We start from the raw sequence: 12339 nt of genomic DNA, 5'->3' as shown, positions 1-12339 counted from the left end.
TTTTCGTTCCCTTGAATAAATTATATTCTAAACGCTTCAGTTATAAAATGAGGAACAATGAAGATGCCATTCTATATTATCACAGAAAATATCTATAAAATGGGTGAGAAATCATATTAAAAAAAATTATTTCAACCCTTTTTGCAAAATATCGGATTTCATTAAAAGTAAAAGTAAAATATTTCTTATAGCAAATTTGCGACTAATGTATAAAATAAAAAATCACAACCAACAGAAATTTCAATCAATCGATTTAAATGAAATTCTTCTCGGCGTAAACCCTTCATATTCAAAAAAGGTCACATACAAAATTTAATCCTTCCATCGATCATTCTTTTGCAAATATTACATAAAGGATGTGCGTGCGTAACTTCCGAGTATCTGTCGCCTGACCTTTTGCACAAAATATAAAAAAATTCCCACAGCTTCACCGAAGATGTCATTTATGGTTATAAAAGTTTTTTGATTCTTGAAGTAACATTGCGTTTAAAAGAATATACATTTAATTTATGAGGTGATCAAATATCGCCCATTGCAAATCCAGGCAGGTATCAAAGGGTGCAAAATCATCGAAGCCTTTATAAATACGAAAAATTACAATTTTTATATCAAAACTAATGACTATGCAACGGAATTCGAAAATATAAAAAACCATCACATCTTTTAATGAATTTTCTTTTTAAAAATATCAATTTTATGGGTCTTGTATACGTTTAGCAAGGATATAAATTTTAAAATCAATACAACCCTTAATAAATAATACTTCCTCTGCCAAATCTCAAAAACAACCTTTAATGCACTGATCAATTGGTGAGTAAGGAATTCCATGTTAAGGCATAGATTTTAAAGACGAACTTCAGAGAAAGCAAAACTGGGGAAAAAGGTTCAAAACACTTCTGATTTGTATTTATTTCGTCTTCTATTTTCTGATATTTAACCATTTTTATTTGAACTTTGACCTTAAACATACTAAAAATAAAGACTCATTGTTAGAAAAAACAAGGTTCAGAAAAATAACATAATTCCTTAAAATATTTAAAAGTAATTTAACCATATCAAAATCAAAATGTTTTAATTGAAATCGAATGGCGTATCGACCTTAACTACAATACGTTATGTTACATGGTCAAAAAGTTTACCAATGCATTAATCAACAACAAAATATACCAAAAACTTCCTAGTAACTTCTAATTTTATAAATAAATTATTAAAATTCAAATGCGATAGTCTTCGCTAACGAAAAAGGTATTTAAAACGGTAGTTGCAGGGAGAAGACATTGAGGTATACCATATCTCCGGTGGAGTGATCAAGTTGGGGGAGCACTAAACGGAGTAAATTAGTACGTGCCTTCTTCAGTCTCGTAGAGAGATACCAGTCTCGCGGACTAACTGACCACTTTAACATATATCAAAATAAAAGCAATTAAGTAATAATTAACATCTAAACTCATCCAAATAACAACGGAAGTAAAACACTGTAATACCTTATCCACAACAATATCCTAAACCTTTGTTCCACTTTGTCAATAAAAATACGTACAAAAATTGACACAAATTACCTTTAAAATTTATTATCTTAATATCAAGTATGCATTAAAACATTAAATGAATAGATTTATATATAGTTTTACATGGAAAATATCAGAACACTCTTCCGTAAAATATATCAATCATTGATAAGAACAAAACTAATGCAAGAAATTAAATTTTTGACAATGACTGCAGCAAAAATATCACATTGAAAAGAAAAGTATTAGGAACATATCCAGTATAGTCCAGCTCCAGCAATCGGAGGACTATATCTGTTGCAATACAATTAAAAATCACATAATAAAAAAAACTTTTTACCCCAGAAAAGTACAGAACTTCAAAAAATTAAGGAGTGTACATTTAATAGTTCTGATTTGGTAGGTTTTTTTCAGCGACATATGTTAAACAAATTGTCTTTCAAAATATCATATATTTCATAAAAAGTTTACCATTTTACAACATATACCATGTAATACATGGTCTATAAGTTAATTGATTGGTTGGACAAAAACAGTGCTTTGAAAAATGACTCTCATTTTTAGCTTAGTAGATATGTCAACAAATTATCCAGTCATCTATTTTGCTTCCTGTAATTCCCTTCCAGTAAATTCTCCAGGCATTCGAAAGACCATTGAACATACACTATATAGAGTTGCATGCGGAGATGTGTGCTTTTAAATATAACAAGGGTGTGATATAAACCTTCTATTTTGATTGCTACATCTATATGGTTTTTAACTTTTTTGGTTCGAAATAAATGATATAGACATAGAATGTCATAGTTTAACAGGACGCAAGCCACACAACATGTACTTATTGTTGAGTGTGAAATATTACAGACGTGTAATTTCACGTTTTGTTAACATTAATTAGTCAACAAGATCGGGCGATTTGCTACCATAGTTGGCCGATCTATTGCCAACTATGTACCAAGAAGTCATTAAAAATATCGCCATAAGGATCCATTACTGTTAGATGGCCCCTGAGATACATTTCATATTGAGATACATATTATTTTACATATTATGGTAAAGTCCAAACAATAAATAAAAGTAAGAAATTGGTCAAAATCACAATCCTAAGTGTATTATTTGTGTTTACTTTCATAAACTCAAAATGGATAACCCTATAGTATAACCTATAGTATTTATTTATAATATATATAATAAGAAAGATAAGAAAATTTAGAACGAAAATATTAAATTATTGCTTAGTACTCAAAAAAAATGTATATTATGGGACACAAATTTTATAAAGTTTTATTTACATATTTTATATTATATTTTTTAATTTTATTATTATATAGTAATTATATTTTATATTTTATAATTTAAAAACAATTCTCAAAAAAAGTTATTATTATACATATTACATATGATGCATCATCCGTCTCAAATACAAAAATTTTATTCCTAAATTCTACAAAAGGGGTTGATGGTGCTGGACCAAAGACAAATGCTTTCATAGATGAAAAGACCGTTGCATTTTAAGAATTGTTTATTTAAAAACCGGTTGACCAAAAGGTTCTTGTGAACATTAAATGAATAAAAATTTTTAGAAATAAATAGCACCCTACGGTCAACCATATGACATCACAATAAGCGAAATATAAAGTATAGTTGTAACACATAATTAAACATATACATGTATTCGGTATATTTAGTCAACAAATATGATATGCTATAAGTTTTATACATTATGAAACCACTTTCACTCCATGTTTTCACAAATTATTTTTTATGCCCATATTCTCATATTTATTTATAATGATTGCTTAGTTGGTTTTTGTTACCACAAACCCGGTCGTGAATATAATAGTTTTAAAAACAAAACTTTTGATAAAGAAAATTATTTTTCTTTAGTTTCTTTAGCCTAGTACGTCCACTAGGCTCATTAGTTTATATACTTCCATAGTAGAATGTCTCAATATTGCCGGGATTGGGCATATGCAAAGGAAGTGTTCATGTTCAATTGTTTCCTTTTCTTCTCTACAGTTTTGTTTCAAATTTGGTTTAAAGAAACGTACAATTTCTCGACATTGGTGTCAATTGGCCAGTCACCTATTAGCACTGAATCCAATTGTTATTTCAATCTTGGCTCTGCCAAATAGGATTTTAATTCACAATAGATTTGGGTTTGATTTGGATTTCTTATAATCGTTTTCGTCTATTACTTTTAAAACCTAATTATGGATATATTTTTAAACATCTTTCAATGAGATCAGTATTTATTCCTCTACTAAGATGCTACAACACAAAAGTAATGGTTTTTAAATATTCTTTCTCCTACAATCCTCTAACAAAATTAAATTTAGTTTTCACAAATTTTTTTGCAAGAAAAATTTATTCAATTCCATCTAATTTTTCGGTAGAAGATCCATCCAAAATTATGAATGGATTATAACGCATTTTTCGTTTACAAGTATTTTAATTTTATATATGGCAGTCGTCATTACCTGTATAATCTTCTTCATCAAATACTTTCATGGTTTCGCAACTTTTAAAAGGATTAAAGATACTGATGAGAAGGAATATTATTTTCAAGTATTCGAAAGTTTTTACGATCTATTCTGTTTCATATGTTTACGTACTCTATGGTATAATGCAGTAGGCAATTTACATATTCGTGTCCAGATTGGATTCTCCGAATTTTAGACAGAGAAGAGTCAGCAACGACAATATGTACTATAAAGGCATTACTGTTTTTGGCACAAAAGAGAAGATTCCACTTAAGTTAGATGTAAAGAACACGTATGCCAAGTTTTTGGAAAAAGGCTTGAAGTTCATCGACACAGCATAATTTTATTTTGTGTGTTAATATATATGTTTTCAATTGAGGGTCAGCTTAATTTATGTAGCTTAAAATTATTTTGAAATTTAATTTTCTATTTATCTTCAAAATTATCATATTGTTGTCGTAATAAGGATCAAATGAGGGTGACATAATGGAGGTAAGTAAGATGTTAAGATGCAGCTATGTGTATTCAATCGTTCTTAAATATCTGAAAGTTGTTCAGTTCACGAAAGTTATTTCGTGAACACAAACGTTATTTCTAATCTACCACTACCATCTTAAAACTTGAAGATTTGTAAGGTTGGAGTGGCTTGTGCACCATTTCTTTTACGCATAACACCATTGCTTTTTACGTATACTATTTTCTTAATATTGCAGGTCAGGTCGGTAAGAAAAGGCGTCTTAAAGATATTAAGTCCCTAACTGCAAAGTTACAACACCAACAAATGCTATTATAGTAAAAGATATGTCATGTCTCTTGGCATGTTGAAGTGTGCTCTCATATTGAACTCAACATTTTTCGCACAAAACCTATAGCTAAAATAGATATATTTCTTTAAAAGTTGTATAGTACTGTTGTCAATCCATAAACATAAACATACATAAAATGCTAATAAAAATTACCAACATAAATTCTGCAATGGCTCGCAGAATGCATGAACAAACTATCTTACACAATTTAAATATATTACTGCATCATTAATTGGAACATTTAATTCCTTATTTAAAAGCATTCAAATCAATGTATCAATAAAATTTATATAAATATTTTCTAATTTTTTATATAAAAGTTGAGAAAAGGGCACTTTCAAATACTGCTATAGCAATGCAAAATGCATTACTATAGATGCATTGTTTACCAATGTAAGCAATGGTAATGCTTACATTACCTCTATAACAAGAAACTATAATGTTAACAATAATTAGGGTAACAATTAAAAATAAAAACAAATTTAAACAAAAACATTATGTTATCGAAAACATCCAATAACGCAGCATTTTTAAGCGGATTTTATCGTTTTCGCAATATTACGGTCTTTGCAGTTCATAGCATAATTTCAGGCTGTAGATGGCGTCACTTACTGTGTCTTTATTTATATCTTACTCTTTCAATAACGTAAAAATTGTATGTTAAAACAACCAAAGACCGTATCACTACGGGCTTGAAACCATGCTTGGCTGCAATATAAATAGGCAATGATGTTGTATTAAATTAAAGAAATTACTTAAAAAATTAGTTTTTGATTTAAGATTTAACATCTAAAATCAAAAACTAATTGATTACCATTAACGTAGAAAGAGTAAGTTCTTATATACGATTTTTTATCACATTTCTTTAGTTGCTCTCATTAATGTGCAAATTATATGATTTAGATAACTTAAAATAGCATTTTGCATAGAAACATTAAATTTTTTTGGTAAAGGATGACAATATTTTTTTTTCTCGATCTCATTTATTGTGCTAATAAAATTTATTGTACTTGAAGTCTATACTGACTAAACTTTTTCAAGTTTCAATTGCAAATACGTATTATTTTAGAATTATGTCTAGAATTAGAAATCATTTGTATGTGTTAGTGAAAATGTGAGAGTGTGTGAGAATTCAAAAATCTTGCTGAATTCTATCCGGTGTAAACGTAATGTTAATTTTGCAATAAGATTTTGTTTTTAAATTTCTATGTAAATTGTTTTGTATTAAGGCAGTTACAAGGTTTATAGTCTAAGTCAATAAGGAGTTTGATGAGTATCCCAAATAAGATATTAAGTATCAACTGAACAAGAACTTTTAAATAATTATTAATTAAAATAATTTTTGAAATTATGAAAAACATTTAATAATAGTATAATAGTATAAATACAGTAGAATATTTATAAATATATTTGTATTTAATTAAAATAATTTTTGACTTGAAAAGACTATTCTAGTAATAATTACATTAATGTAATAATTACATTAATTAAAATTTTTTGCATATACTTTATTTAACTTCATTAATAATTAATGTAAATGTGCTAGCAACCCAACAAAAACTCGCTACTATCAGAGAACTCGCTGCGATTCAAACGACTCTACCGGCAAGAAATAAGCAACATCGCACATATATTTTCGTGTGCACTCAGCGAATTAATATTCACCACATGTTTGTTTTGATTTGTGGTCAGTCAATGTGAGCGTGGTGAATTATGTGACAAATGTTTAAAATCGCATTGTTTATTTCGTCAGTAAAATGCGGTTTAGAATATATTTAATATGTACGATAAAATGGAGGATGTTATTGAAATGTGTTTAGAGGAAAATGCAAATGAAATAAAAGGCAGCAAACGAAAAGTCTCAACTTGTCACGATGTAATTAAAGTACAAAAATTGGATGAAACAATAGTTGCATCAAAATCCAAAGATGATGGACAGTCTGAGCAAGAACCTTCAGGATTTAAGAACAATCATCTGAATGCACTTGTAAGTAAAAGTCCTAAAAAACGACTGGAAATCTCAAATACAAAAAATGTAGCATACAAAGATGCAAATAAAAAGTTCATTTACGGAAATTACACAAACTATTACGGCTATCGCAATAACGCAACTTTTGATCGACGTCTAGCAGTTTTTCAAAACGATAGTCATTTATTTACTAATAAAACAGTATTGGATATTGGATGCAATAGTGGCTTCATAACAACAAAAGTTGCAGAATTATTTAACGTTAAGAGTATTGTTGGACTTGACATTGACCGAAGTCTCATAAACAAAGCAATTAAGAATATTGTGAAAAAGAAAAATTATGCTGGAACTAAACAAAACGCAGTCAAGAGACAAGACTTTCCGTTTAATGTACACTTCCTGCATGGCAATTACGTGCTGAGGGACGATATATTGCTAGAAATTGAAAAACAACAATTTGATGTGATATTATGCCTTTCGGTTACGAAATGGATTCAGTTAAACTTCGGTGATGCCGGCTTAAAGCAAGCTTTCCGACGTATGTTTCTACAACTACATAGTGGCGGTAAATTAATATTGGAAGCGCAAACCTTTAAGAATTACGCTAAACGACAAAGCTTAAGTGTAAGTTATATACTTAATATGTGAATAATACATTGATAAATTATTATTATATCTTTCAGGAAGAAATTGCGTCAAATTATAAAAGTATAAAATTCTTTCCTAAACAATTTACTGACTATTTGCTTAGCGAAGAGGTGGGTTTCAATTATATGGAATTGATGGGCGTACCTGACGATTGTACCGCGGGCTTCAAAAGACCAATACAGATATTTACAAAATTATAATTTAGGCAGAGCTACTATAATAATACATTTAGTATTTTTAAATAAATTGTTTATTTTTTTAAAATAATAAATTAATCACATTCGTCTATATTTATCATCGCTATGACTGTCTCATTTTTTTTGCTGGCGTAGTTGGCGGAGTAATCTTTGCTAATATTTCTGGAAGATGTTTATCAAGTAATTCTTCAGTGGATATTGAGAAATCATGATCAGCCCATATCACTTTCAACTGTAGCATTACAGAACCCATTTTTTTACCAAGCGGACATCCGCGTTCCTTTAATAAATTGCCATTAATTGGAAAATTGGGCATTTTCCATGCCTTTAGTGATTCGTACAAATTCTTCTTGTTGCAGTATTTCAACAATTCTTCAACAAAATCTCGTTTAGCAAATGCATGAACGCACAGTTTTTGGTAATCCTGTAACGTTACTAATTCTGTGTCAACCTGTGCGAGAAGAACAAATTATTTTAAAAAATGAAAACTATTTGTTATACTAGTTCACCTTATGTCTTTGTTGTGTTATGAAAAAAGCAAGGTCTCTCTCATATGCGGACAATTTTAATCGCTCATGTAAACTTATTGCATCTTCGTGCGTATGTAACAAACTAATTAGATACAAAATAGGATAATGCGGCGTACTGAATCCTTTGAGATCTCTACAAAGTCGTTGAAATTCAACAACATTAGGATTGAGTGGTAGACCACAGTGAGCTATTACGCCACAGTTTATCATCTCCAAAACTAATTCTTCACTAAAATTACCAACCACAATTTTTTGTAGCTCTGTCCAGATTCGTTCACCACTTATACGTTTCAAACCATCAACATTTGCACTTATTGCACTTAAAGTTTCTTGATCATGTTTATGTGCTTCTGCAGCAATACGACCATAGAAACGGAAATAACGCAAAATCCGCAAATAGTCCTCCTGTATACGTACACTGGCATCTCCCACAAATACTACACGCCGCTGCTGTAAATCATCGTAACCATAAAAATAATCATATAAAGTGCCATCAAATCCCAAAAATAAAGAATTTATTGTAAGATCGCGTCTATTGGCGTCTAATTGCCAATCTTTTGTAAACTGCACTTCCGCATGGCGTCCATCAGTGCGTACATCGATACGTAGTGTTGTGACCTCAAAATTTTCCTTGTTGTTAATACGTGGTGTAATTGTGCCATGGCGTTCGCCTTTTGCGTTTATCAAACGTACATTTTCCTCTTCGAACATTTTTTTCATTTGCTCAGGTGTTGCAGTGGTGGCCAAGTCCACATCTTTTGGTTGAATATGCATCAAAATATCCCTCACTGCACCACCAGCAATGCGTATTTCATAATTATATTTCGTAAAAATTTCTATAAGCGCATTTAGTTCCGGTGTAAATATACTTCGAAATTCTGGAGAATCAATTTTTGTAAAAGCCGGGTTCTCTCGCATTCGAGTGGCTACCCCCATTGGTTGTAATTTCACATCCATGGTTTTAGGTGCTATAAATTCAGAACTTGTCAAATTAGTTTGATATTGTTTAAACTGTCTTTGAATGATACGATTGCTACTAATTAAAATTCTTCGCATAACTTCTTGAACTTATTAATAAAAACATATAACTTTGGAAGTCAGAATAAGCCAACAAAACTTTGTTATTGTTTTTTTTACAAACACATGCTAATACAGCTGATTAGAGTTGCCAACATTTACAAATTTTTAATAATGATACCAAATTTATCGCATAATGGAAATTTAAATAAATTTACAAGATTGCAATTAATAAGTTATTTGGTTTATATCATAATTCTCATATATATCAATTATTACACCTAAAGTTACTTTAAATTATTATTATTATATATGCTGCATATTTTGTAGTTAACAATTTATTAATATTTTCTTTATTTATGCATATATAACAACTTTATTTTATTAGCAACGCATATATTTATGCGTATAATTTTTATTGTAGAAAATAATTTATATTAAGAATTAAATAAAAGCGCATTAATAATATTTATTTTAATTCTATCGCAATTCTATCTACAAATTTTCTAATATCTATCAATTATATGACATTATGTTATCTCTGGCGCAAAGACTATTTACTAAGCACTACAGAATTCTCCCTGATATTTTTTACCCAACTCAATTGGACGACATTGTACATGTCGCTCGTGTAATCCCGCTTTACAATCGTCAACAGTTACTACCTAACAAGAACATCCTCCTTTCTTGTTTACAATGTATTGTAATGTCTGCCTTTCTCTTGATTACTGGAATTAGGTTTGAGGATTGACCTTTACGGTCCAATGGCTGAAATTTCGCTCATTTCTGTCGCTTTCGATGCTTTCCATCTACCGAAAAAAAAGAAATAATTATTCATATTTAGTTATAGATAAATCGGTTTATCTTGGTTCAGCATTTTATAGTTCACTATCAATTAATTCTCTTTAGTTATTAAAACTTGAAAATTTGTTTTCTATTAAGTAGATTCATTAACTATATGCTTTGATATAGTCAACGATTTATAAATAAAATGATTTTAATCATGGCAAAAAACTAATTTGTAATTTAATTACATAAATTAATTCTTCCAGAACTAAACTAAAATTAACCGATACCAGTGCGAAAATGGTAATCAAACCAATATATTTTGTAATAGCCGTAACGAAAAATGTCCGTTATGTAGTTTTATATTAAATAATCGTATTCCTAACGCATAAACACTTGGTTTTATAAGGACATTTTCAATCCTAATTTATTATAGAGAATACCAGAATATTATTACTGCGTGGAATATAGTATTTGCCATGTTCCAGAGTACCAAATGTTTTGTACTAATTACTTCTAATCATTAAAGTCTAATGTAACTCTGTAAAAATGATTAGAACATATGTTCTCAAAAACTTTCTTAAATTCAAAACAAAACCAGTTATTTTGCATAGGAATGCACCAGTTGCTCCCTAAATGGAACACCTTTCACACGTCAGCGATATTTTATGGCAGTAAGCATAATCGGAACTTATCTCGTAAGATGAACAATCAACCTAAGAACGTATTTATCACTCGGGCTGATGTACCTGACATAGGTTTAAAGCTTTTAAAAGAAAGGTGAGAGTAATCTGTATAATTTTATTATAATTATTTTAGTTTATTTTGTTTATGAACAGTTGTAATGTAGAAACATGGAGTGGCAGCTATCCTATAGCAAGAAAAGATTTGCTTGATCATGTGGTTGGAAAAGATGCTCTTTTTTGCACGTTGTCGGATAAGATTGATAATGAAGTAATAGAAAAAGCAGGCCCACAACTTAAATGCATATCGACAATGTCTGTTGGGTATGAGCACATTGATTTGGCTGCATGTAATAAACGTGGTATACGCGTTGGTTATACGCCAGATGTATTGACCGATGCAACTGCTGAGCTGACGCTAGCTTTACTATTAGCCACTAGTCGTAGACTTTTTGAGGCAAACAAGGAAGTCTACAATGGCGGTTGGAAGTCATGGGCACCATTTTGGATGTGTGGTAATGGTTTGAAAGGTTCACGTGTAGGTCTTTTCGGTTTTGGTCGAATTGGACAGGAAATTGCCGCTCGTATAGTACCATTTAAACCAGCAAAAATAACATATACATCACGCACAGAAAAACCGGAGGCAGCTTCTGCGATTTCAGCAGCTTTTGTTAGTTTCGATGAGATGTTACGTGAATCTGATTTTATAATTGCATGCTGTGCTCTAACCCCAGAAACGAAGGAAATATTCAATAGAGAAGCTTTTGCTAAAATGAAAAAGAATGCTATTTTTATTAATACTGCACGTGGTGGTGTTGTAGAGCAATCCGCTTTACGTGAAGCACTGCAGGAGCAGCGAATACTTGGTGCTGGACTTGATGTGACGACACCTGAACCATTACCCTTGGACGACCCACTACTTACACTTAACAATGCTGTTATATTGCCGCATATCGGCAGTGCTGATGTCAATACTCGGATCGAAATGTCGCGGATAACAGCCTGCAACATTTTGGCTGCATTCAGTGGTGATAAAATGATTGCAGAAGTTCAAATTTAAACAAATTTTTCAAAGCATTCGCATTTAATTTTTATTTAAAAACTGTACATATGAAAATGTAATTAAAAGATTTGCGAAATGAATTTAATAAAAATATATGTAATTGGATTTTGAATACGTTTGCTGACATTTTTATAAGAAAAGCCGCAGAATTGATCAAATTCTTCACTTTAAACATTAAATAGTGCTTAATATCATCTAATAATTTTCCAGATTAACAGCTAAATTAAAAGAAAAACCCTCTTATCTCAAAACGAAGAAATATATAAACTTCTTAGTATAATACCCAATATCTTTCTAATCATACATATATTCATTTATCTCATTTAAATTATTTGGACCTTAAAACAACTTACAGAACGTGAAGCTAGAATGTAACAAAAAACAATCCAGAAGTTTTTCTTAGAATGTCTGCATTATTTTAAAATAGTAGGAAAACAAATATTACTAAATTACTACATAATTATATATAAATATAAATAAATAAATCGTAGCAGAAGTATTTTATAATAGGATATTCTATTCTATGCTTAATTTGTACATAGATTTAAAATTGAATATAAAACCCTTTATTGCATCGTATATGATCGAATCTGTTACCGTGAACGAAGGACATAAATATACATATTACATATCTGTGTGAAAGATCCGTTCA

The 12339-nt window shown here is 30.1% G+C and overlaps 3 protein-coding genes across 3 annotated transcripts; 2 read left to right on the top strand and 1 right to left on the bottom strand.

The window, feature by feature from the left end:
• The first annotated feature begins 6490 nt into the window (after positions 1-6490).
• Positions 6491-7670, top strand: LOC119680558 (probable RNA methyltransferase CG1239). Its single transcript, XM_038093452.1, has 2 exons — positions 6491-7387; positions 7447-7670. Exons 1-2 carry the CDS (start codon positions 6575-6577, stop codon positions 7609-7611), a joined length of 978 nt encoding a protein of 325 aa, XP_037949380.1. The 5' UTR covers positions 6491-6574; the 3' UTR covers positions 7612-7670.
• On the bottom strand, positions 7652-9249 carry LOC119680557 (CCA tRNA nucleotidyltransferase 1, mitochondrial). Its single transcript, XM_038093451.1, has 2 exons — positions 8118-9249; positions 7652-8059 (listed from the first exon to the last, which is right to left on the bottom strand). The coding sequence occupies exons 1-2, from the start codon at positions 9192-9194 to the stop codon at positions 7712-7714; spliced, it is 1425 nt and encodes a 474-aa protein (XP_037949379.1). The 5' UTR covers positions 9195-9249; the 3' UTR covers positions 7652-7711.
• Positions 9250-10449: 1200 nt separating this feature from the next.
• Positions 10450-11735, top strand: LOC119684467 (glyoxylate reductase/hydroxypyruvate reductase). Its single transcript, XM_038098512.1, has 2 exons — positions 10450-10721; positions 10781-11735. Exons 1-2 carry the CDS (start codon positions 10504-10506, stop codon positions 11682-11684), a joined length of 1122 nt encoding a protein of 373 aa, XP_037954440.1. The 5' UTR covers positions 10450-10503; the 3' UTR covers positions 11685-11735.
• Positions 11736-12339: the final 604 nt, after the last annotated feature.

This window comes from Teleopsis dalmanni, chromosome 2 (genome assembly GCF_002237135.1).
Source record: "Teleopsis dalmanni isolate 2A chromosome 2, ASM223713v2, whole genome shotgun sequence".
Taxonomy (NCBI): domain Eukaryota; kingdom Metazoa; phylum Arthropoda; class Insecta; order Diptera; family Diopsidae; genus Teleopsis; species Teleopsis dalmanni.
The sequence above is the reverse complement of the archived record's forward strand: the minus strand, read 5'-3'. Positions and strand labels throughout refer to the sequence as shown.